General features: G+C 39.3%; 1 protein-coding gene across 4 annotated transcripts; it reads right to left on the reverse strand.

Annotated features, from left to right (window-relative positions):
* Window positions 1–1523: 1523 nt before the first annotated feature.
* slain2 (SLAIN motif family, member 2) lies at window positions 1524–27215 on the reverse strand. 4 transcript variants are annotated; one of them, XM_084433263.1, is made up of 11 exons: window positions 26336–27215; window positions 23261–23403; window positions 12617–12787; window positions 11713–11883; window positions 11182–11523; window positions 10922–11062; window positions 6438–6518; window positions 2811–2849; window positions 1940–2147; window positions 1818–1849; window positions 1524–1662 (listed from the first exon to the last, which is right to left on the reverse strand). In XM_084433263.1, the coding sequence occupies exons 1-11, from the start codon at window positions 26791–26793 to the stop codon at window positions 1634–1636; spliced, it is 1815 nt and encodes a 604-aa protein (XP_084289389.1). In that variant the 5' UTR covers window positions 26794–27215; the 3' UTR covers window positions 1524–1633. The 4 variants fall into 4 exon arrangements, with proteins under 4 accessions (XP_084289389.1, XP_084289388.1, XP_084289390.1 ...); XM_084433262.1 differs by having other exon boundaries at window positions 1618–1849; window positions 26336–27212; XM_084433264.1 differs by lacking the exon at window positions 2811–2849 and having other exon boundaries at window positions 1618–1849; window positions 26336–27210.
* Window positions 27216–27799: the final 584 nt, after the last annotated feature.

Consider the following 27799-nt stretch of genomic DNA (forward strand, 5'->3'; position numbering starts at 1 on the left):
TTTATTTGAAATGATTTAACGCAGGGGAAACCGAGCATCATGTTTGTGGAGATATAAAAGTCTTTACCAAAAAAAACAATCCACAAAATGTTTATGTCATGTACTCATGACCATACCAGGCTCAAGCATCCCACTAACTCTATCTCAGCACACGGAGGTATCTCACCGTTTTAATAAATAAGCCTCTTATCAGCGCATAGTATTTAGTCATAAATATCAAGGGGCTTTCAGGACATACCTTTGTTACAAAAAAAGCAAATATAAATGTTATCAAAGCAATTACAAAAATCAAACAAAACGAGCAAGAAATGCAAAGAACCCTGAAGTAAATAATATTGGCAAAATAAAGCAATTGGCACAAACAAAAAATAAAATTTGTAGCAATCACAGAATTTCATAAATTATAGGCACTCATTTTTAAACAAACTTGCTCAACCTCAATAATATGCTAGTGTGCAGCAAGATGTTCAGGTGGCATTGCCATTCAGTTACCCCAGTAAGCGGCATTTTTAAAAGGATATTTCACCCAAAAATTGCAATTCTGTCATCATTTACTCACTCTCAAGTTGTTCCAAACCTGTATGACTTTCTTTCGAAGAATGTCGGTAACCAAACAGTTGATGGACCCCATTGACTTCTATAGTAATTTTTTTTTATACTATGGAAATCAATGGGGTCCGTCAACTGTTTGGTTACCCATATTCTTCAAAATTCATACAGGTTTGGAACAACTGGAGGGTGAGTAAATGACGACATCATTTTCATTTTGTGGTGAACTGTCCCTTTAATTCTTTGCTTATCATCAATTATTTCACTCTGAGAATGACAACAAATGACATGATCAGGGATATTCCAAAATTAATAGTACATAAGCACTACATTTCACCCACACAAGCACAACTTTTTATGACCCTTGCCACAGAGACATTACCACTAGGACATCATCTGATGAACAAAGTTTGACCACACAACAATTCACCCAATTTGATCTCAGGCTTTTATATTCAATGAATTTCCCATTTTCCAGTAAGGACATACAAACACAATTCATGAAATTTGACTTGATCTTCTCACTGATCCATGTTTCCTTTCGGAAAGAGCAAAAGGATCAATCCTGCGGTGTATCCGAAGGCTAAAACTAAATACGTTTGTTCAAAAACTCTGAAATGCATCCATTATTCAGACATTTAAAATGCTTTGGAAACGTAGCTTTGCAGTTGAGGTTTCACAATGACATTCAGAAATAAAGATACATACATATATATATTTTTTTTAAAGACCAAATACTGTGTGAATAATCTTTGAAAGAAACATTTTAAATAATGATTTCAAATAAATAAGAGGTCACATAGATATGAAAGACATTCTGACAGAATGCAATTGCCATGTGGACTCTGTGTTGCCAAACAAACCTTTCCCACGTGAGCCAAAAGTGAAGGTCAGTTTGCACAAACTAACAAGGGTTCGCCACTAATGTTATCACAGAGAAAACAAGTTCTTCTGTGGTGGGTTTTGGGGGATTTGCAAGCAGGATAGTGCGTTCGAGCCGTTTGCGGTACAGGTGCTGTTTGGTTAGGTGAGGGCGAATCCCTTTCGTATGTTTCTTTGGCATTCTGTGGCGTCCAGTCTGCCTTCAACATCTATCCTGCTGGGATGAGAGCTCTGAAACGTCAAATGAAAGAGGACAGAATCATTTGTTTGGAAGAATGAGTCTCTTTGCTTGTGGGGGTTAAAGACGTATCTCTATAAAGTGCCTGGTTGAACTGATTCTAGGCATGCTCAGTAGCAGCCTTCTCTCCAGCTCTCGTCTCTCATACCGCTATACGTCCTTGGAGCTGGCAGAGCAGACCTGCGGAGCAAACCACACACACTCGCTCAGTTTGCTGGACTTCAGACGCTTATTATTTATTGGTATCGAGTCATGAGAAGCTGAGAGTACCTGCGCACTGGCTGGACCAGTTTGCTGCGAGGCACTGGTAAACCTCCTCCAGCATTGGTGGCGGGGCGGGGCAGGCCGCTGCGGGGCGGGGCCATGGAGCGTGTGGGCGTGGTTGTGCCTGAACCATGATTGGACATGACCTTCATGGGCTGACGGAGAGCCAAGGGAGACGGGGCTGCAGGAGTCCGCAACTTACTGGAAGAGGGCACTGGAAGAAATAAAAAAATAATAATAATAATAAATCGGGAAGATAAGCGGGAACAAGGGACAAGAGGAAAGGCAACAGATGGAATGTAAGGAATAGAACTGAAATATATTTCATAAAAGATAAAACATTAAAGACTGAATAAAAGAAAGTGCTTTTTATTCAGTAGTTTATCTTCCATTAATATAATACCTGATACAAGCCATTCAAGGAACCACAGTCATGAGTTAATGGGAATGGGGTTAAAATGACAAACAAGAATACAAAAAAAAAAAGATGGATTCACCCCTAAAAACTAAAATAATGCAGTTAGACATCTCCAATTCATAAAGCTACACATTAAAAACGACCACAATTCAATGAACGCTTCTATGCAACACGCAGAAGACCGCTTTCCACAGTCACAGAACATTAATGACATTCAACACAAAGCTGAAAGAAAATCAAACAAAAAGAATGGATGGATTAAAACAGCCTTGATCAACTAGTGTTGTTCACAAACATTTTGCACAATACTAGTTCTACAAATGTCCCCTTGTTGCAAAAATGGGGTAAAAACACAAATCACAGTACAAACACAATCTACCATTCACGTACACTTGCACAACATAAAATATCACAGCACTGAAAAGCTGCATCATCATCATCATCAGTGTATATACTCACTGAAATCTGCTTCCTCTCCGAAGCAACACGAGAGAGGAACTGGGTAAAAGATGGAAAAGAGAGGGGTTGGTTTGCATCCGTTCCAAAGGCTGTCGAATTGCTCAGGACTCACACCATCATGCGTTTCTTTATAAAGTGCAAGTGAGACTAAGCGACTTTATTTAAAGCTGCAGTCCGTAGCTTTTTTGAGTTAAAAATTATCCAAAATAATTTGAGCAAGTACATAACCAGCCAGTGTTCAAAACTATCTGCTTGCCTTAGCTCGATTCAAAACGGTAGGCTTGTAATAATGTTTTTAATTCCAGTGGTACTGGTGGATTTCCGCGGGAAATTCGAGCATGTCTTTGCGTCCACATAAAGAAGGTGTCTCGACTAGTAGGCTATGTTGGAGGTGGAAATTTATAGCCTTTTCTCACAGCACTTGATATAATTAAAATCAATTTGATGGCGGATCCAGAAAGGTTCAAACGACAATCACCAGTGACAGCTGGAGATTCACCCGAACAAACGCGAAAGACTTCGGAGATAAAAAAGAGACTGCAACCGGCCCATGCGAAAACAAGGATAAATATCGGAAGGGCATTAAATGTAGTCACGCAATGCTGATGTTGTTAACATCAACAATTTGAGAATAAAGTATAATTTGCACGGTTTGACGTGACATGATAAGCGATCGTTAGATTTAATCGGCGCGATTTACTACAATGCTTTTTTCCCCTTAGTTGGTCAGAACAAAAGTGGATGTTACCCATAGACAGTAAAAGAAATGGACACAGCGACCCCATTGGATTCAACGGAGACAAAGTGAAGCCAATTAGAAAATCTTACTTCCTGGGGGTCCAGCGTACTGCGCAGACTCAAACTGAGCTCGACGACGTAGATGTGACGTGAGCAAACCGTCTGTCTTCTAGTAGCTGTGCCAAGATCAATCTGAATCATTACCTTCCGAAACTCGCAGAGACGGAGAGCGTGAGTAGGAGCTGTCCATGATCTTGGAGCAGGAGAAACTTTTTGTAGGTGTTCTGATTAATTACTTTGTCATTTTGCCTCGACGTCCTCCCGATTGCCCGCGAGCTTCTCCTCCTGTCCATACGGTAATTCTCTACTGTGCGACAGAGAGTCGCGTGGTTATGACGCAATCGTTAGCCTACTTTTACAAAAACTGCTTCTACAGGGCCATAACGTAAGATACAAGGTAATGGAGCATTTTATACATTGTCGTGTTTCTTTAGAAATAAATAATGGACAAATGGAGTCTTTAAACGCCTCAGATGTGAAGTTATTCGCTGTCAAAGTGACGCCAAAATGAATGGGAGTCAATGGGATGCTAACTGCAGGTGGGGTTCCGTTAGCCAATGGCGGCGTCCGGGGGTACTTCAAAATAATACAAATCCCTGCACCCTTGATGTTACCAGAGAATGTCTAATAGGAAGAGAACTGGCACTCTCTGGTTACTTCCGGACTGGCTGCAGTAACACGTCTCTGTCCATGCGGGGGCGCTCGCAGGCGAGTGCAGAATGAATGGAGGTCTATGACGCTATACCCATCAAAATCCACTTTTCTCAGGATATAATTTTTTTTCTAGTAATTTGAATGTTGTATTCGAAAGGAGATGCAAAGAAATTGCACATTGCTGGGTGTTAGATTTTTTAGAGTCACTTATTTGCTTTAAAAAGTCTTTTAATGTGTCAATGACGTCATACACATCGTACGACCAGAGATACTGCTTTACGGCAATCCTTCAGTCACTTTGGTGCTTTCGCGCTCTGCACTTTCTTTTCTCTCGAGGCATCGACAACACAGCTGACACAGGGAAATACACGTGCTAGACGAGTTTTTGTTTTGTTTGTTTCTGGTCCCGCTTAGGATGCCACCAAGCGGTATCTCTGGTCGTAATCAGTCCTTCACTGACCAATCAGCGTTCATTAGCAGAATGCTAGCGTGTAATGGGCAACAACAACAACTCAACCTGTAAGAAATCGAAAGGACATAAGTACTCGTTCATTCAACTTCCGACCTATAACCCATGTTGAACTTGCAAAACCTACAATCAAATCTGAGATTTCTCAACGGCAATCGGGTGAAAGAGATACATTTAGCCGTCTAGCCCCATAGACTCCCATTCAGTCTGCACTCGCCCGCGATCACCTCCAGTGGAATTCTAATGGAACTGCAACCAAGATCGATACAATGGGGCTAATAGGAAGTGCCAAGGCTCTCCATAGACGGGCTCTGATGTTACTTACTTCTTCAGACGACATTTTCCGTTGAAAATTCTTATGTTGGTCATACCATAGATATCATATAATAAAGGCTAGATGTGAATATGAAGTTAGTTATAATAATAATAGCCACGTTAATAACGTTTGTAAGAAACCAAACCGTTTGTAAATCCGTCAAGATTTCAGCGAGATAAGAGGATTTGTGTGCGCACTGATCACGCACCTTAATTCACAGCTTCCCTGTGGTAAGATGGCCGCCGGTGATGCCGGAAGTGACTCCGCCGTAAGACATCTAGCCTTTATTATATGATATCTATGGGTCATTCTTCCAAAAAGTAGAATCTGTGATTCCGAATGACAGTATCCACACCACCAGCGCGGTGATTGACAACCGCACATTCTCCTCAAAACACTGGATTCATCCGCGCTGTGCCGTGCCGAGGCACAACACACGCAAAGTTGATAATTCCGCGAATAACTGCAATTGCAGATTTCGAACAGAGATGGCGACAAAGAGGAAAAACTACGGACTGCAGCTTTAATGCAAAGTTAAATAAATATTTAGTGCATTTATAAAATTGCAGAGACCGGTGTCTTCACAGACTACTGGAACAGTTGGTTATGTGACAACTTTCAAGCAATTCCATTTAATAAAAAGATACCAGAAGACCCTTAGCATCCCTCAACATACAATACTGCAAAGAAGCAGCAGCATTCACAATCACAGGAGAACAATCGGCCAATCAGCCACTCCAAAACAATATACAACACAAACTACAAACGGACACATAATTCAATCCTGCACAAAAACTGTTCAATCTGGACTCAATACTGCGAGATGACCTTTATAACTGCAGATCGACAGACGTGGCCTTTTTATGACCAATATATATTATTTTTATGTTTACATGACCAATAACCAATGTGGACCTGTTTTTAATTAATTTGACACAATTACTAAACTGTCAGTAGTCTACAAACAATAAAAAAAAAAAACTTAGACTTATTATTAGTATAAACTTATTGTTAATACTATTGTTCATGGAAAGAAACATTATCAATAGTGGTTCGTTTCCTCAATTTAAGCCTAATTGCTTTCACACCAAGCTAAAAATCCTCTTAATAACTTTTCCCAAACCTACCAGGTTGGTATGCAATAAAATATTCTCCTGTAATAGAAACATGACAACAACAAAAAAAGGGAAAACAATTTAAGCAAATCACTCAATTTGAATCCAGACCCCTCTTTTCAAGCAGAACTGGATGTGATTTCTGAGGTCAGTAAACAGCAAACTCAATGTTGGGTTCATAAAAGTGTCAAAATGCCATAATACTTCCAGCACTGTCTGGTAACTTGGCTTCACAATGCTTTAGCCGTGTCTGGGTGACCTGCTCAGTGCATTACCTCGAAGAGACGTAGGGCTCTGGAGTCTCTCTTTTGGTTTTGGGGAGGAGCGCGCAGGTGCTGAGAGCCTTTGTTGCAACGCTGAGATGAGAAATAGGCAGACATTACGTTTTGATTCAGGCTAATCCGAGTTCAGCCGTCCACCTCCACCTGCAGGCACTTAACCTCCAACCAGACCTGATCCAGAATCAGCTTTAACTGAACACTTTAAGGAGTGCCAAGGAAAAAAACAGCCAGCCGGGATGGGGTTTAATTCAAGGCAGAGCCATTCCATGCATGGTTAAGACAGAAGACCACTTCTAACCAGCCACCAGAGGGCGCCACAGTCAAGAGAAAAACAAGCCCTGGGCGAAGAACAGGCAAGGAGCAGCACTAAGCCAAGAGTGAATCCAACTACATCCAGACAACCAGCACCTCGGCCAAAAACAAAGGGTGTGAGGAAGAGACAAAAGGCGGAGAGAGAAGGGAAGAGGCGGAGCATGCTAGGCAGGAAGGACAGAAATAAAACAAGACTGTCTATGTTACCGAGGGAGAAGCCTGAAGAACTCTGAAATACTAAGGCGCAATGTGTGAAATCACTTAAGCAAGCTAATGTCTCTGTCTGTGCTGTTTAAGAGATGGCCGTTTACCCCTGGGTACTGAAGAGGATATTCATTTTTACCCCACCCTCGTTTGAGAGACAGACCACTGACAGAGAGAAAGATCCTTATTCGTTGACCTTGCATGCATAAAATGATTCGGTATGCTGTCATGAAATGTTCTGTTTTATAGGGGGCCAGCTGCACTTTTTTCACTTTCGTGCTGGTTGTGATGCCATGAAATGCCAAATGGGTCAGCTCATGAATATTAAGTTAGGTTATGCACACAAAAAATGAACATTAAGAACATTGTCGTCAACATTTCCAATAGAATGCACGTGCAAGAAGAACTGTTAATGGAACCAAATGTCACTCTATTATTTATTTTTTTTTAATCCTAAATAAGATGCTCCTGTCGCTTTCTACCACTAATGACAAAACCACAAGCATTTAACATTCAAAAAATGACAAATTCTAGTACTGGATCACTACACTATATAACATTGACTATGATATACACTATGTCATATCAAAACTCCTGCTCAAGAATTGGATAAATTCCTGTCGAAAGCTATGTCATCCAGTGATAGGGACAAAATCGGCCATAGCAAAAATGACATGCTTTAAGACTAATGAATCACATGGCCTATGTGTATTGGCATATTAGAAAATCTGAAATGTTTTATCCTACTAAACTTTAGTGTTCCTATGCCATAATCAACACCTTGAAGACCCATAATCTGAAGCTTTCCCTAAAAAAAATTAAAATTAGCTTTGAATAGTAAGTTATAGGGCTTTGTTTTAAAGTCAGTCAGGCTTTTAGAGGGAATGCCAAGATGCCAATAAGTTGTGATCTAAGAGAGACAGTGAGAAGATCAAAGAGCCTCATCCAGCAAGCCAAGACACCAGCGCTGCAGTTAAGAGCACAACGTGAACATGAGTCAGAAGCACAGAATCCACAGCCAAGAAGAACTCGATCTCTGACAGTCACAAAGAGTCAAATGTTACCATATATAAACATTTATGGACAAAATAACATTCACGATAAATACTGCATGTGCCGTTTACTAAATGTTAAAAGTTCTGTGTGTGTGTTCATTGGTTGATGTGATGCATAGGCGCCAGTGGGTGCCCACACTCCATTGCCCATAACTGCTGGTCTAGGATCAGTTTTCTCCATAATAATAGCATATTGGCAAAACAGATCTGTGTTGGCGCTCTAAAGAGCGACAAAGGTTTCTATTTACAACACGTTTTGCGGTGTTGAGCAATGTAGCCAATCACAAACATATCCGTTTATTTCTTGAACGCATTGGCTAATCAGAGGTGTTTAAGTTAGCGCTGAACAAAAACTCCAGCGTTCTGAGAGGATTCTGATTCTGCATGCTCACAAATCCTCTCATTATAACAAAGTGTAGACATTATGTAAATAAAAATGTCATTGTGCAATCGACTTCATTTGTTAGAACAGAACTTTGTGAGATTGCGAAGATCTAAGATGAGTGACAGCTTTTTAGTGATTATAAACGGAAGCCCTCTTTGCGCGCTTTCTGGCATCCCAAATCCTGCATACAGTGTGATTGCTTTTCTGTTCAAATTAACAGTGGTTTGTGAACGTAGATGCTTTAAGAAATTTATTGGGAGCGTTTATGCTGGGATGTGTAGTTTGTGTCGCAACATGTATATGGAAACTATTACAAGGAAATTTTGGAGTTTTTAAAGGGGTCATATAACGCCATTTTTGTACAAGCTAATATGATTCTTTAGGGTCTAAATTAAAAGTTTGTAATATACTTTAATTAAAGGGATAGTTCACTTTGAAATAAAATTTTGGTATGTTTTAGCTTACCTCAAGGGCATCCAAGATGTAGGTCTCTTTTTTTCCGCAGTAGTTTCAATTTTGATATTTTTAGGTCAAACCGTTCTTGTCTGTCAGTCATTTCATGCAGGTCTATGGTCACTGTCTCAAAGAGCATGCACAAAGTCCAAATTAAAACAATTCCCCATCGTCCAAATTAAACAATTCCCCATCGTAAGTACACATTGATGGCCTAAGACACGAAACGAGCGGTTTGTGTGAAACACGAACAGTATTTATATCGTTGTTACCTCTTGAACATAGCCGCGTCCAAATGATCAAGCGACATCTAGTGTATATATCTATACCCGCCTGCGGGCGGGTATAGATATATACACTAGATGTCGCCTTCGCTACTGCAGTTCATTGGAACGAAACCATAGCCAATGCGACGTCTAGTGTATATATCTAAATATCAAAATTGAAACTACTGCGGAAAAAAAGACACCTACATCTTGGATGCCCTTGAGGTAAGCTTAAACATACCAAAATTTAATTTCAAAGTGAACTATCCCTTTAAAAATTCTCATTAGTATTGTAAGAAAACACAAATTTTACCTGGTCAAAAACAGCTCTGTTTTCAGCACGCCGTTTAAGTGCATGTGTCTTTAAATGATAATGAGCTTTGCTCACCCCGCCCCTCTGTTCTGTGGGCATTTTGCCACAACAACACACGTGGAGTGTTGCCTTGACAACAGTTGAGAGGGTAACGTTACATTTTGAAGAATGGCAGCGGGAGTCTCCGAGGACACTGTGCAACCGTATCAATTTGAACCGGAGTTGGAAAACAGGACGTTTCTGAATGGTTGGTTAACGTAATGTCACTTTGATCTATCTTTGTATGTACTGGCAGGGTAAAGTAGTGAGATACGAACGCTATGTGTGTTTACTGATGTATACGTTAGTTCATTGACAGATTGATGTTACAGCTAATGGTCATGAAAAACGTTTTTTTTTCCGGTAAATGTAGGCTTGTCCGTGATGCGTAACGTTATCTATGCAGTGTTAGGCACAAACTGTCAGGGCTGAAGCACTAACATTTTACTGATCTGTTTAAAAAATAAGCAGTCTGTGAGACTATGACAGTCATTAGGCACATAAACAACACACACTCAGACAGGAGCTAATACCTTTTTCAATGTTCTCGTTTAAAGCAGTCTGGTGAAATGATTCGCGCAAACATGAAAGCATTGACGTTGATTGTGGGGAATATTCCCTTCGAAAACCAACTCAGCCACTGCGTCTTCAGCGGTTTGGATTTAGGAACATCAAAATGACTGCTGTGTTCCTTATTGCACCCAAGAACAGAACACCACAATCGCTTAGACGCCATTCTGCTCATAGACAGTGCTCCAGCGTATCAACAATGACGCGCGGACTATGATGACAGACAGCTCGCTCACGAGCGAGGGCGGGTCTGTGTTGAAACGCTGCTGTCAATCAACAATCGTGGGAGGGGGCGTCGATTTTGTGACGTCACAAAATCGAACGGCTTGATTTGAGAGAGGGGAAAACATATAAGGAGATTTAAAAAAAAACACTGGATGGATTTTTATCATTTTATGATGGTTGTGTACAGGCACTGCCAACACACATTTCAGTACAATCAACTTGTAAAAGTGCATGTACCATTATATGACCCCTTTAAAGAGGAAGAGCATCTCAGCCTTGCCCTGGAGTTGGTTCACCTTTTCGCCTATGATTATCAACCAAACTAAAACGCATATTTTTCCCATAAATGTTGTCGCGAGTCGCTCTCTCGCTGATATACCTGATGATTTTGGAGTTATTTACATAAAATGCAATTTATCATTGTTTAAAAAAAAAAAACAAAGCACAAGTTTTGTGTCAGGTTGTTATGTTATAATGCCAAATATAACGGTAGAACTGTCTGTATTTACGACCCGCCTGAGAGAGGTTCCCAAATCGCAATCATTTTTTGATTGGAAAAAATGAATGGAGAATATCTTGTTTTTTCATATGCTCTTATCCCGTGGGTACTCGAGCCCTATGCATGTATGAGCTGACTGATGTGTCTGTACACTCACTGGCAGACTGACTCTGGTGTCTGGGTGACCCTCCGTTTGGCACTTGCAGGTTTGACTCACAGCTTCTGCTGTTTTTGACCGGCTCTGCAGTCGGTCCAGAGCTGGATCGTGTGAGGTTAGGGAGACTCCGCCTCAACTTTTCTGCCCATACAGACAGAGAGGATGGAGAAGCCAACATTTACACAAAGACATTGTACATAAGTTTCACAGTGTTTTACAGCGAAATAGACCAAGTGAAATGTGACTGGATGAAGATCTACCTTCATTCTTAATGGCATTTGTCTGGGTGTCGTGGCCCTGCAGAGAGTGGCGGGGCTGCTGAAGGCGGCTGATGATTGGTTGGGGAGATCCGCGGCTGTACTCTAAAGAACGGGCAGGTGAGCGAGATCGGGGCGAGTTTCTGGGGGACACGCGTGGCGAATGCCGAGGGGAGGGGCTGAAGCGGTTGACGGGGGTGTGGAAGGAATGGTGGACCGCCTCCTCATCATCATCCAGGCTCTGTGCGTCCAGCTCCTGGTCACTCAGAGTTCCTCTCCGCAACGACTGACACGATGAACCAGAGCTACGACGTGACGCCGTTGCAGCATATTCTTGCCTTAAACCTAAAACAGGGAAACAGAGATACACTTGAGTTTAAATCTCAAAGTGCCCCATTTGGGCATATTTTATTCACTATTAGCACTGTTTATCATCCATTTCAGCAGCATGATAATCAAATGTAAAGCAATAACTGTTGAGATTAAATGCAACAATCACAAAATGGCACTTGTTAGAGAAAAGCTACCACTTACTCTCCTCCTGCATGCGGGCGAGTATCTGCACGTCTGTGACGTCATTGAGTTTATACGTGGTCGATGAACCGACCGAGTCTTCGTCCATCTCTGATGTGCTTAATTCACTGTCTACTGAGGACTGGGGGCTCACTGCCTGTGCGTTCCTGTCAGCCGATCCACGCTGGTGACCTACACACAATATTTACATTCAAAAATGCCTAAATAAAATAAAAAAGTGGCTTTTTCGGTATGGTTATTCATAAGAATACCTATAAAGACACTGGATAGAAGTTGTGTGTTTTCTGCTCAAGTCATATTGACTGATAAAATAGTAGCATACTATTTACTGTATACTGGACAGCATATACTAGTCAGTGGTTACATTAACAGAAAATATTCAATTTTCAGTACATTTTAAGAGCTCTTAGCCAAATGACAATTAGAAAAGTGCTTTCATGCAGAAGTAACAAATACATATTTAAGTAAAGATGTCATGCGTTTACTTTAATGATTAGTAACACACTAAAGTAACAGCAAATTAATAAATAGAACTTGTTAGTCATCCATGAGTGACAATGACTGTAGCACAATTTCTGAGACTGATAAACCATTTATTAACATGTAAAAGTAGAAAATATGTAACAGTAGTATGATACACTGTTACCACACAGCATATTACATTGAGTGAGTGGTCTAATCATCATATTGAAAGTAAAAAAAAATCATTTTTTTATTATTCATCTACAATAATTTTCCTGTTATCAGTGTAAAGCTGCTTTGAAACAATCGGTATTGTATAAAGCACTATATAAATAAAGGTGACTTGACTTTTTATTCCAATTTGTCTTGCAATCCATGTCAAGTAGATAAAAAAGAAAAATACATGTGGAATAGAACAGATTTGGAGTAATGAGGCCTTTACCTGCACTGCCAGGCAGAACGAGCTGCTTGACGATAGGCACTCTAGATGGAGTTGAGGACGGGGAGTTGAAGCCACTGCTGTAGGGACTGTTTGCCGTGTATGTGCCGTACGGGCTTCCGTAGCCCACTTGGGGACTGTAGGAATTGTTATACAGACTCCTCCGCTTGTTTGCTGCAAGAGAAATCAAAACATAGTAAGGGCACTTAAGAACTTCCTGTTGAACACGAAGAGTAAGAGTTTAAACAAACACCATTCATTAAAAAGTGACATTTCAGACCACACCAGCTGTTATCATTAGGAGAAATAAATAGGTCACTTATATGACATTCTCCAAAACACAAAAACAATAGGAGGGTCATATCCCACCCCCCTCAAGTACACTTACACAGATGCTGTTTTAATGCATGCATGTTTACGCAGACATGCACAATATGGTTCACAGTGTATTATGCATCTCCGAGAGTCAATTTAAGCATACGGCATGGCCAAGTCTAATACAGTGTCATTCTGGATCCTGGTGGAGTGCACTTGTTTGCAAACAATACAGCCTATTCACAGTCTAAGAAGAGCACAATGATGCATATGCACACACACAAGAGACTTACTCAGTCATTTAGTGGATGACAACGCCATTGCCATTACCATCCAGTCAATTCATTCTCTCTCTCTCTCTCACACACACACACACACGCAGAGACTCAATGTAGGCATTGTAGAGTAAAGCAGCACCATGAATCTATGGTCTATGATTCAGTCATAAGGTCAAACTCTAGTTCAGCTGCAGCAGTCAGAATGTATTGCGGTTAAAGCTTTTGGCAATACCGACGGCTAGAGAATCTAAAGTCTGAATATCAGCCAAGAAAGAGACTGTACTGTGTCTCTCAAGAGCAGAGCATAAATAGAAGACACTTCAGCTGCTCTCCCTGTGGATATACTCTCACATGATTGCTCATCACTGGACCCCTAGGTGTGTGTGTGTGTGCTGGAAAATTATATTGAAAAAATCCTATTAAATATATTACGTTAAAAAATATGACACAAATTACTAATTAAAATACTTCTACACCTTTGTGTATTTCCTCAGTGACTAAGAAAATATAAAGAAATAAAATAGATGAATATTACAGTATAATATTATTTTTAGTGACCTAGAAATAGTGGAGAGATGTAGGCCTAAACATTTCTTTATCTTAATCTTTAATACTTTAAAATGTATTTATTTTAGGTTTAATAAATAATTGTTTTTATTGTAATATACATTTTTATAACACATTTATATATCATAAATATATAAATTACCTTATATAAATATTTTACCTACAACATTTCAATATGTGAAGAAATGCCACAAAGACTTCCATGAACGTTCTTCATCTGAAAAATCTTCATCGTACTTCTTGAGAGTCCAAATCCTTAAACTTTGTTTATTCCAGGTTTATTAAATAAATATATCTTATTTAAATATTTGAAGATATGCCACACAGAGACTTCCATTAAAATGGTCCAAGTTTTGAACCAAAAGAATGAAGATTAAATTACTTGGTGTTACTTAAATTACTAAATTGCAACACCATTTAGCTGCTAAAGTTTTAAATCAGATATCCTGTCAAAACATATTTTGATAATTTAGTCTTTAGGAAATTATTTGGGAAAATAAAACAAAAAAATCCTAGTTTTATACATGTTGTATCGTTTTATAATGGCAGCACAACTATCTTGAATATATTGTAAATATTTGAATGCACAGCAGCCTTTAGTGTGTGTGTGTGTGTGGGTGTTTGTGCAGCTGGACACTCACAAGGTCATTACAGCACATTTCCTCAGACCTACTCTTTCCTTGCCTCTTTCCATGGATCCATCCACCCTCTCCCTCTCTCTCTCCTCTCTAATGACTCTCTCCCCCTCCATTCCTGCCATCACTCAGTGTGTGCTTTATTCAAAGAAAACAACAACATGCCTTCTCCACTTACTTCCTCCTTACAGATCAGGCACTGCACTGCATTAACACCACACCATCAGCCATGCTTACACGCATACATGCACAATGCTTGAAACAGGGATGTGTGTGTGTACTGCACACAGTTGTGATGAATGCTGAGAATGGCTGATCTTGGATTGAGACTGGTGTAGATGACCTCTGACTATTGACAGTTCTGTGTTTGTGTGTGTATATGTTAAAATTGAAGCCAAGAGCGGAGGTCTGTCCTCATTTAGCAGGGACTAGAAGAAATGAGGATTGACACAGAGCCCGGATCAGTGATGCTGAGACCGCTCTAAGCCACTAACACCAGACTGTAAGGACATTAGAATCAAGGACATTACCATCAAAAGTCAACAAAACACATCAGATGCAATACTAACTACATGTTGACTGGACGTCCGAGGTGGAGGATCATTAATACGTTACAACGTAGGTGCACAAAAGTGTCTAAAATTTTCATTACCTAAAACTGACTCAAAGTGGCATGCGTGTTTTTCAGCCTTCAAACAGACAAAAATAGATGTGTCCTTAAAACCTAGCCTGAAACAACCCAGTTCAGACTTTTGACTACAGGCTTTAAGTCTGGTCCACATAAAGCTCATCCTTTCCCAGAATGCTGACTCAGGCCATCTCGGATTAAACAACAGAGCAGAAGTCATTTATTTCTAATGGAGAGTAGCACAGGAGCTGCATGCACTTCCGAACATATTTGTATGCAGAATTCTGGGATACAGCTTCAGCTTTGGGAACTTTTGCAGCTACATGACCGGATTTGACGTATTCTAAATCAAAGCTACAAGCGCTTACCAAGATAACCAATATTTTTACACTTAAATGTTAATCTTTAAACATTATTTCTGTATGCGTGGTGATAAATAATTATGTGCGAAATAACTCATTTATAATAATTACATAATTATTTACACTGATTAGCCATATACACGTCACTTACTATTAGGGGTGGCACGGTTCACAAAACCCACGGTTCGGTTCGTATCACGGTTTTAGGGTCACGGTTTTCGGTTCTGTACGGTTCATGTTGTTGTTTTTTCTTTTAATCTTTAACACTCCAAAAATTTACTTCAGCATATGATATATAGCTGAATTATCTAATTATTTATTTATTTATTTCATAAATGGGGTGTGTTTGCAAAACGCAGCTTCTCATTTCCCATTCTGAAGTAATATGAGTGAGCAGTCACCCTGAGGAAACTTTCAGTGGCCCTGGAGGTCCATCATCTGTAGAGCTACGTGGGCTGTGTTGGACCGTTATTTGTCAATTTATCCTCGTGTCTCGTCATCATAGGCGGGACATGTCCCCACCATTTTTTGCCAGGGTTGATATTATCTTGCAGCACGGGTGTACCAATACAAATAAATAAAACATTTCCAGTTAACTAGCAAAGTATTTGTTTCATTCGTTTGTTAAATAAGAAGCAATTTAGCGCTGAAATGTGTTTTTTTAATCAAGTGATCAAAGTGCTCGTTGCAGTTGCGATCAGTGGTGCTGATACAGTGTTCTCGTGGCTCGCGCACACACCGCAGCGGCCGCACATTCATCACTCGGACGCGCGCTTCAAGCCATTGAGGAGACTCAAGGCTACTCGTTCCGATTAAATAATAAAACAAAATTCATACAAATCGGTCCCTGCTTGATATACAACCGCTGATAAACATAATCGGTTTTGATAAAGAAAAAAATATATACGATCGCAGATTAGAACTCAGAACCTTTGATACGCTTGGCAAGTTCTGCCACTGGACCATTAGGCTACGTGGAACAGTCGATCTATGTAGCCTATTTATTCACATGAAAAAAACAACATATAGTGGAGTAGATCTCATTAAATGTCTAGGTAAACTCAGTGTACTATATAAATCGATTGCTGGACATTGTAATGTAATTCTACATATGTCTGATTTATGATTTAGCATTGTATTAGCACGGGCACGAGGCTACATTGCGCATGCGTCGAACCGTGCAAACCGCGCGACGCACACGCGCACCGAACCGAGACAAGCGAACCGAACGGTTCGGATGTTTTTTCATGTACCGTGCCACCCCTACTTACTATGCTATTTTTTTTTAAACATTTTGGTGGGCATTTGCTTTACAGCACCATTGATCATTATTTCCTGTTTATCACTGTGAAGCTGCTTTGATACAATTTATATTGTATAAAGCGCTATATAAATTAGTGATGCACCGAAATTTCGGCTGCTGAAAATTATCGGCCAAAAATGGCATTTTCGTTTTTTTGGCGAAAGAGAAAAAAGGCCAAAAATATAAGCTGAAAATATGCACCCCGCCCCTCTGTTTTCAGCGATCAGGTTTCACTCTGGCTCAGCATGTTCTGTGACTTTGCGAGCGTGTTCCACTGTGTGCGTGCGCTGTGCTCTCCGCTCCGTGTTCGGAACATGTCTGCTCAATGTTCCGCTGCAAACTCTGTGTGTGTGTGTTGGCAAAGTCCGCCAAAAAACGTGTCGACATGAAATTTCTCTGGACTTGTTTTTGTTTGCAATAATTTTGTCAAAAAATAAACCTGTTTAATCTGATTCTGCAGCATAGAACTGAATGAAGAATAATATATTGCTATATTAATATATTGATATTTCATATTTTAATATAGGCCTATTTTCTGTTACTTGAAATAAAAGTGTGGTTATTTTATTGGCTTGATTTTTTTTCTTTTTCAGATTCATTAAATTCAATAAAAAATGTTTAATAATAATAATAATAATATTATACAAAAAAATAAAACTAATTTAAAATAAGAAATTAATCAATAAAAAATTAAGTCATTTTCGGTTTCGGCCCAGAATTTTCATTTCGGTGCATCCCTAATATAAATAAAGATGACTTGATTTTATAATGACATGTAAAGAGATCATGGTTTTTCTGAAATCGGAAACTGATGCTACCAAAGACGTTTATCTAGGAAAGCTGCATCTCAGCCAGAACAGAAATACACTAAGTCTTTTCCATCTTTCAAAATGTCATTAACTCCATAAATGTGGCCGAAGCGAGGCAATGGCCGTTACGTTCCAGTCCATCAGATGGTTTGGCTCAACCATGCTCTTTCCACCAGCAGCACACCACATCGAGAAGACTAATACTGGCTTTGTGTATCTCGAAGACAGAAAAAGCCAAGAAAGAGAAGGGGAAATGAGGACAGCTAATCTGTCATAACTCTGGTGACTGACTACATCCATAAACTGGCAAGAAGACAAGTTAAACCCCAGAGATAATTCTGACACTGAAAAGATGCTTCACTAACTGTGCTTTTTATCTGGACTAAATAGGCTAATAAGACGGCAGAGCTCATTACAGGAAATCTGGGCTGTCTGTCAGGAACATCTTGCTTAGCCCAGTGGACAGTCTACATGAAAATGAGGCTGTCCATCAGACCATATGAACGTTTTTTTTTCCAGGGTAGGGGGTGGACGAGAGAAAGAGAATATGTGGGAGAGAGTTCTGTAGAAAGGAAAGGTCATCAGAGCAACATGGGCTGTTTCAGGACAAACACAGACACTAAGGGCATTTTCAGAGCTGTAGATCGTTTGCTTTGTTCCGAAACCGGGACTCAATTTGTTACAATGTTGCATTTTCTTCTTAATTCAGAATGTACCGAAATGTTTATGCAATTGGTCAGTTTCCTCTGCGTAATCCATCGAGATGGATTGACAAGTTTGCTCTGCAAGCTTATTGTGGCTTTATCTGTAGCAAACACATATAGAAAATGTAGCAGTCATTCCCACTCTAACTGATTATATTTTTAGCTATATTTACTAATATATATATATATATATATATATATATATATATATATATATAGTTTTGGTGCGGATCCGAGTGCAATTGCTGTGTTCATATATACCTAAATTAACCGAACTAGGGGAGAAAGCGCACCATGTTCCGAAAATAATGATCCAAACGAGCCAGGTGTGAAAACACCCTAAGACACTTTGAGAAAGAAAAGTTCACAACAGCAGCATGAAGAGCCATAGATGACATGAAAGAGACAAAGAAGGAAGACAGAATGAATGCAATGATGTTGAAAGTGTACAGGATCAGACCTGACAGATCTGTAGAGGAAAATGGAAAAGGCAGAGTATAAAGGAGAAATGGCAACAAAAAAAGAGAAAAGAACAAAAAGAAAGATATCAACAGGGAAACAGAGTGTACTCCAAACAGGATTGCAATAGCGGATTGGATTGCAGGGGCAAGTTGAGGTTGCAGCTAGAGAAAAAGACACACCGAGAGAGAAATGAATGTTCTTGGCTCAGGGGAAAGTGAATCTCTGCTGTACCCAGTCATAAGGAGGCTCTAAAGACTGTAAAGAGCTTGCTGAATCACTGCATAACAATGTTCAAGAGTATAGATAGCACTTCCTATTAATACAGACAGTACACTTTGGTGTCCTTTTATTGTTTTTAAAGCACACAAAAAAAGCACAAATTTAGAGGTACAAACAATGAAAAAACATGTTTTTCTTGAGATCTCTTAGATATGGTGATAAACTACTATTAAAATTAGTTCATTTCTAACAATATAATAAAATAATTTTGACAATTCGTTGTTAAGATATTCAGTTATTTGTAAATAATTATACAATTAATTATTAAATTATATTTTAATTACCAAAACTCTAAGCAACCCTATAACCGCAAGAAAAAACACACAAAAAACATTTTCAAATTGACATCCAAAATTAGAATTGCTAATTTTACACAATTCAGTGTTGACTGCATTTGTTTAAACTGTATTTGTCAGGAAAGATCACTTGTACTCTTTCTATCAAATCTCAGCCTCTCCCTTTTGTCCTCATGTCCAGTGAGTTATGTAACCACGGTTATGACTACAGCCTTATGGAACTGTTTGCATTTCTGAGCGAAGTGTAAAGCCCCTGGAATGAGTTACCATGGCCGGGCAAACAGACTCACCAAACAGCAGACATACTATAACAGATCAGCTGTCTGAAAGTTTTACAATGCAAAAGACAACCCATTTGTAATGACCAAATTGCTTATTCACGAGCCATAAAGTTTACAGCAGCTGCGTCCAAGCTCTGTTTCAAAATTTAGTGAACTGCCTTTTCACAAAGAGTACATATAGCTTATAAGAGTGCTGAGTCACACTTTTCAGCTTTCTGGATGGAATTCATTAATGTGCGCAAACACGTCCGTCTCTATTTTACTTTCTCACATACACGCAGATGTACTCCACAGAGGTAGCCGGTTCTGAAGAGGGCACAAGAGAGGCATGAAAGAAAGAAACAAGCAATAAGAGAGAGAGACAAAGAAGCTAAAAGGTGTGCCTAACAGGATAGAGATTTGACATGCATCCCACACATCTGCACTGGCTCTCTTCACTCTCTTGGCAACGGCTCTAGGGAATTAGCGATGCCTAAGGTAACCTAGAAACCGCGATACACACCCGACACACAGTCAGCATGGGCTGAATGCTCGCTATCAATAAGCTTTACACAGTCTGGCCGTGGATGAGTATATATTTTTTTATTGAAAGTGTTTTGATAAATGACTAACACAAAATAAAATCATCTCAACTCTCAAGTGTCTTCTGCAAGTTGTTTATATAGACAAATAAATTGGTTTGTCAATCGTTTAAAATGTTTAGGTTTAATTACAGGTAATGATGTAATATGCGGTATATATATATATATATATATATATTGTTCAAAACTTCAGGGTCGGTAAGCTTTTTTAAATGTTTTTGAAAGAAATGTCTTATGCTCACCTCATTTATCAACAATACAGTAAAAACAGCAATATTGTGAAATATTATTACAATTTTAAATAATTCCTTTCCATTTAATGAATTTTAAAATTTAATTTCTTCCAATGATGGCATCATTACTCAAGTCCTCAGTGTCACAGGATCCTTTCAGAAATCATTCTAATTTACAATCATTCTAATAAACAGTTCTCATTATTATCAATGTTGAAAACAGTTGTGCTGCTTTTCTTTTGGGTGGAAACTGGGATTCTTTGATGAAATTTATTTAAAATATATCTTTTGTAACATTATAAATATATTTACTGTCACTTTTGATCAATTTAATGTGTCCTTGCTGAACATTAATTCATTTCTTTAATTTTTTTTTTTTACAAAATAATAGAAAATACCAGATTTTTTTCCTTTACCTTATCTTGGAAACGTGAGATGAAAAACATTCAAAGGGTGATATTCTGCTGTCTGCTCTGTGATGACATTATGATGAGTCCACTTAAAACAATGACATCATACACCAGTTTGTCTCGCTCAATGACAAGCGTGATTCACACCTGGCCCTGTTCCAAATATGAATCAAATGCAGCCACTGCAGAATGGATCTTTTAATGGAAAAATCTGATCTATGAACAGAGTTCTCTGGAACGATTCCCATGTCACTCAGTGAACTGTAGGAAATGAGCCAGGAATGATCTTTGAGAGAATCACTCAAAAGGACTCTTAAGATAATTTGCTCTGTCTCTAGACTTTCCTCATTGAAGCAATATGATAAAAGTATAGGAGTACATCAAAGTGTGATGTAACAGTAGGTCAGTGGGTGTTGTAAAAGTCAGACAGTCGCATTTCAGTAAAAGCAGTCACTGCCTTTCTATAGAGAGCAGCTCAATTTAAGACATGTCACATGGGCATACCTGACTAAAAACAGCAATAGCCTTCCTGACTACGAATAAGACTGGGGGGAATCTGCAATAACTCTTCTTTACCTATAATTAGAAGAGATACGGACGGATGGCACACAAGACACGGCCGAACGTGCAAGGATTTATCCGAGTAAACTGCCAGGCCACAAGTTGAAAACATGCTGACAGACTGATCACAGCAAGGAAGTGGGGATGGGAGAATCAGAGCCAGAAATTGAGTTCAATGAATGGGTAGAGGGCAAAAGAGAGAGAGCGAGAGAGAGATGAAAGGAAGAACGGAGACTGAAAAAGAGGAAGCGATAGGTTTGAATAAAATCAACAAAGACAAACAAAAGGGTTTAAAGAGAAAGCTAAATAACCTGTGTGACAGTTTCTATTCAGTAATAAAACACTATTTTATTTTTTTAATAAAATAATGTAAATATGTATACATTTCAGATTATAATGCAAATTAAAAAACCTACTTAAATGAATAGTTCACCCAAAAATAAAAATTATCCCATAAGGGGCTTTCGCACCGGATAGTTATAGAAACTAGCCATCAGGGTGGTTCCCCGAGAACTAGTGGTTCCCGTAAAAAAACATTTTCCTGGTTGTATTCACACCGCCAGTAGGAACTCTGAAGTGTCGTAAGCCACGCTTGTTGTTGTGACTTTTATTTTGACGACACGAGGGACATTTATTTTGACGGTGCTGAGAATGCCAGAGCCTGAACACACAGTACTCCCATTCTCCGTCTTCAATAATTTATGATCTGTCTAACAGTCCTGTCTAATACGTTATTAGATACATAGAAAGTAGACAGTATATGAAAAGGTATTAACATAAACCGTGTGGTTGATGTCCAGTGTTGCAAGCTGAGCAGAAATACATAATCCTGTTTGACTTGGTCCCCTCAAAGTTGCATTGGATTTTCTCCTTAGCGAAATGGTTGAGAGGTCCATCTATCACTGTTTTCCATGTTCGTAGAGTTAGTTTGTGGAGTAAATATATAGGCTATAATATAATGTGTGTTTACACAGCTTTTTATTTTATTTTTTAAAACCAGTGCTTCATTTGCATTCGCCCAATCAGCATACACTAACGTCACTGGTAGTTCCTATAGTGCTGGGTTAGACCCTACTCTGAAGTAGGAGCTACATGAGTTCCTTCAAAATGAGTTCCTAGAACTAAAATCATTCCTAGTTCCTGCGGTGTGAACAAGGTAAAATCAGGGTACTTCCCCCAATAGTTCTAACTAAGAAAAGGTTCCTCCGGTGCAAAAGCCCCTATAATTTACACACCTTCAAGCCATCCTAGGTGTATATGACTTTCTTCTTTCAGCAGAACATAATCACAGTAATATTAAAAAATATCCTGGCTCTTCTAAGCTTTATAATGGCATTGAATAGTGTTTTTGAAGCTCCCAAGCATATCCATCCATTGTAGAAGTAATCCTTATGACTCCAGTGCCTTCTGAAGCAAAGCAATGGGTTTTTGAGGTCACCCTTCAGCCTTCAGAACTCAACTCTCTTTGTGATCATGTACACAGCCGTTGCCGGAAACCAGTGATTATAGTTTATGAAGTTCTAAATCTGGATATTTGTCTTACAAAAACCCATCGTTTCGCTTCAGAAGGCCTTTATTAACCCACTGGAGTCGTAAGGATTACTTTAACGACGGATGGATGCGCTTTTTGGAGCTTCAAAAACTCGGGCGCTATTCAATGCCATTACAAAGATGCGGAAGAGCCAGGATATTATTTAATATAACTCCGATTGTGTTCGGCTGATATAAATTATGGGATAATTTTCATTTTTGGGTGAACTATTCCTTTAATTCAAAAACATTTGATGAAAATAATAATAATAATTATATATATACATAATTATTTTGTGGTGGCACCAGCAAAAATATAAGGGCTACTACAAATACCCTCTAGAGAATCAAGACATCCCTGTAATACAACAGTGGAAGATATTACATGAATGAAAATGATGTGCATGTGGTACCTGACATGGTAAGGTCGAGCCTGTGTAAAAGAGAGCGTTTGGCCGACTCCATATCAGGACTGGGGTTATCCAGAGCCTGTCTGCACCACACGATGGGACTCAAGGCTTTCTGCAGAGGACTGTTCAATTTCGCCTCGTACAACCTTTAGAAACACAAGCTAGTGGTTAGTCACATGGAATTAATATACTCTCATTAGCCTACATATCTGGCTCACAAACATTTAACCAAGAAACATGCTGAGCGGTGAAGTTTTGAGATGCCTCGATTAACAGTGGCTTATTCAGCAAAAGCGTGATTTCAGTTTAAATTAAATCTAGCCTACAGGAAAACAACCCATTAAAACTTTCTGTCATCTTTAAGGTAAGGTGTAAACTGCACTCTATAATATTGTGCAAGCAGCTTTGCTTAGTCATTGAGACCTAAATTAATAGGGCCACATGAAAGCCTGGTGGAGAACTGTTCAGGTCAGCTGATCACAAGCTTGTTTACTATCTGCTAAATATGGGCCATATGACGACAACAGATCATCTCAAATTCTCAATATGACAGCTGTAGTGGAGAGGACATTTGTTAGTATTAGAGGGCGATGTTATCAGTTAGCTTAAGTAAATTTGAGTATGTTTCCGGATGAGGGAATTGTATATGCTCTATGAAACGCATTTGATTCAGGTGATCACAAAACCCACAAACTAGTCAATTGACCCCTGATTTTGTTGAGGATCCCAAAACACATGAATGTTACGGTTTTGAAAGATTAAATTTAGCGCTGGTATTAAGGCAAGAAGGTTCTGAACTGGCAGCTGTTGAGAAGATATATTGAAGTGAGAAGGGAAGAGAGAGAGAGGAGTGAACAGTTATAACTGCACTGCATGAGTCTTGTTTTCTGGTCTAATATAGAGGCAGCTGTTGCTCAGGATCACCTGACAGTAACAAGTGGTAGCAAAAGTTTTTTTGTTTTTTTTTTACAGACACAATAAAGAAAACTGTATTATTAAAATGTAATTTAATCCCGATGAGTCACAAAGCTGAATTTTCAGCATCATTACTCCAGTCTTCAGCGTCACAAGATCCTTAAGAAATCCTATACATCCTAGATTTGTTGCTCAAAATTTTTTATTACCACCAAATAACAATTTTCCATGATTATTTGAAGAATATAAAGTTAAAAAGACATCACAAAAACAGCATTTGAAATATATATATTTTTGTAACACTGTAAAAGTCTTTACTGTCACTTTTGATTAGTTTAATGCATCACTCCTAGCTGAAAAAAAAAAAAAAACATTAAATTTCTTTACACACAAAAAAAAAAAAAGCCAAAATGTTTCAGAAAGACTCTGGTAGTATAAAAATATTGAGAAGTTCGGATAGAGACAAACTTGAGCACTACGCATCCTGGACACATCTCTAAAGTCAATGACTGTGATTTAATGGTGTTTGTCAAACAGGCTGACACAAACCATTTTGTTTATAGGTATGGCAGATTTATTTTTAAGGACTGATAGCAATGCGGGATTGCAGTGTTGGTGGCAGAATCTGAATCCCTCACATAGACAGAGCATGTCACATAGCAAGCTGTGCTGACTGCTGCTTGATTGATTCAACACAATTACAAACACATTATCTTCTTATCTTGTCAACAGATTTGCTAAATGTGTGGTTTGAAACTATTTGTGACCTTAAACACCATTAAATAAAACAAGCAAAAATGATCTCATCCTGCGAGAGTCATGACGAAGAAGATTAAATCAATTAGGCCTATGTATCCTTGTTGTAAATCATGCATGACCGGTTTGGTTTGACAAGTACACTTTCCGTCCTACTAACTATTTGTAGTGGTAAACAGGTGTTAAGCTCACTGATCTGCTGGACTCCAGCTGTTGAAGGGATTTTACAGCATTTTGCTGCCACAGCAAGATATCCGACTAAACAGGATCGAGTGTCCGGATTACAGCATTCTGAGTCTGTGTACATTGACCTAAACCACAGAATCTCACAGACACTGATTAAAGCAAACACAAACAATGGATTACACACTGACATCAATCCACACAAGATCAAAACCTGATAAGATGAAGCTAAATGTGTCCATTTCAAATAAATGCTGTTCTTTTGAACTTTTTATTCATAAATCATGTTTCACGGTCTCAAATTTTTTTTTTTATAAATGTTTATTGAGCAGCAGATCAGCATATTAGAATGATTTCTGAAGGATAATGTGACACTGAAGACTTGAGTAATGATGGCTGGTGGAAAAAGAAAAGAAAAAAATGACAGAAATAAGTTACCTTTTAAAATAGAATAGAAAACAGTTATTTTGTTCTGCATTGATCATTATTTTGAAATGGGTCATTGTATCAGAACTGAGGCACACCATCAGGTGACAACTACTACACACACTTGTTTACATTTAGTTGGCTCTTATTCATTTCAACAATATGAGATGAGTGGTTTTCTCGTGTGATTGCACATCTCTGTATGGTTATTTCTCAAAAGCACTATTAATGTATTGCTTTAAAAAGCAGATTGATCTAGTAATGTTCACGTTAGATAAAACAAATTTGCAATATAGGCTGCAATGCAGATCATGCAGAAAAGCATGTACATCTTGTGCAGCTGATCTGAGGCCTAATCAGAAAGACACCTAGATGCAAATGTATCATTGCTGTAATGACATTGACGCATGACACAATGGCTGTCATTAAGTAGATTTATACATCACAACTCGCACGTCAGAAGCAACTGCAAGACAGGCCGTGGTGCTAACTGAAAACAAGCAGTCAGCAAACTGTTGCTCCTAAATGCTCAGACATAAGACACTAATCATCAGATGGCAGTCGTATTGCAGTCAATGCATTGAATAAACTAACCCCAGCTCTTGGGCAAAGAGACATGGGAGCAACAATGCATCAAGCGCATTCCTCCAAATGCGCGTCATTCTCTGTGGCGTCTGCACGCACACCTGTCAAACACATGAAGGGTGTGTGTGTGTGTGTGTGTGTGTGTGTGTGTGTGAGAGAGAGAAGGTTATTCCTCTGATCGGGGTTAACACCTCGTCCAGGCAGCTTACTCACCAGCTGTCCTCCTCTTCGTTCAGGCAATCCATGTCTTCCAAATCGAGGATCTCCACCTCGTCCAGCACTGAAGTTTCTCCGTCCTCGATAAAATCCAGCGAATCATTGTAATAAGACGCGAGACTAACATTCGAGGCGTTACAAGAAGCGATGTCACTGTCATACCCTCCTCCGTAACTGCTGCCGTGATATGATCGCCTGGGGCTCAGCCGGGAGTTTTCCCAAACCCCACCAAAACCCCTCGATCCGCCGAACCCCACCCCGGCGAGCCCCGCCACCGCTCCCGGGGAATCATACCCGGCGCTCACGGGTCTGGTGTTCCCCGACAATCCGCCGGGGGAAGAGAGCTGACTGGATCGGCTCCGAAGCTGCTCGTTCTGCTGCTCGAGTTTCTTTACTAAGTCTTGGAGCTTCCGCACCTCCAAGTCCGCGTTTATGTTTGAGTTGATATCCTCCATATCAAAAGCAAACGATATGTCCTCGCGTCACTCGTGTCTGTTAGGTCTGTTCAAACTACAGCCAAAGTCAGCAAGTTCGCGAGCCTCTGTCGCAAGGTCTTTAAAGGAAGCACTGTCAACGCCGCGGCTCGAAAGTTACTAATCTTATCGTCGTCATCTTCTCCGGGCACTCAAACACACTGTAAGCACCGTCGCCATCTTTACTGTCCGCCAGTCGCTAACTGGGAAATCTTTTGAGAAGCTAGAGGTGAGACGTCATCACGTGTCTCAGCGGGGACGAGCACGTTTTGGGAGCGACCCTTCCCTGTAACCTGGCACGCGCACTTTAACTCTCTTGATAACCCTCTCGATAAATACACACTCGACTTGTAGTAGTACTCTTACTCAGTGCTTTACTTACGTGTTATTGCGGGGATTTCGTACGTTACTTGGACACAATTAAAACACAATACTTGTACTCTTACTCAATTACATTTCTAACGCATTATAGAATACATTTACTCTACGATTTTATTTAGACATTGTACAAAGTATATGTTTGCAGGCCAATTAATGGCTACAGTTTTTTTGGTTTTTAATGTAGGTTTGGCTATAATTTATGGTTACTGTTGTAAAAGCAACTGATAACAATTTTAGTATAAACTATTCGGACACAAATATGGACATTTTTACCTTGTGAAGGGATGTCTCAGTCACTACAACACTAAAATTGCTAAAGATTAACAAATTGACTTGATGCTCAGTCTATAAACAACTATATTCAAATGTCAAACAAGTTAGCTGGTGAATTTAAATATAACAATTTCTTCTACTGCAGGTGCACTAATCCTATTGTATGAATCACAAATTAAGAAACTCATTCACTCAAATTTTAACTGCAGTTGCTGCAGTGAATATGGTGCAAAACACATTCACAAACCCGAATCAAAAATATGAAGTCATGGACACATTTTCCACTGTCACAGGTGCTCAGTTGTTTTGCTCCAAAAATACAAAATGGAAAAGC

This window comes from Rutilus rutilus (assembly GCF_951802725.1).
Source record: "Rutilus rutilus genome assembly, chromosome: 15".
Lineage (NCBI taxonomy): Eukaryota > Metazoa > Chordata > Actinopteri > Cypriniformes > Leuciscidae > Rutilus > Rutilus rutilus.

What these genes read in the sequence shown, in the direction of transcription:
- slain2 (XM_084433262.1), bottom strand. Translation starts at nt 26,793, where the DNA reads ATGGAGGATATCAACTCAAACATAAACGCGGACTTGGAGGTGCGGAAG. An exon ending in GAGCCCTACGTCTCTTCGAG is followed by an intron (nt 2,850 to 6,437) that starts GTAATGCACTGA and finishes TCTTTTACCCAG; the next exon opens with TTCCTCTCTCGTGTTGCTTC. An exon ending in CGGAGAGGAAGCAGATTTCA is followed by an intron (nt 2,148 to 2,810) that starts GTGAGTATATAC and finishes TATTTCTTCCAG; the next exon opens with TGCCCTCTTCCAGTAAGTTG.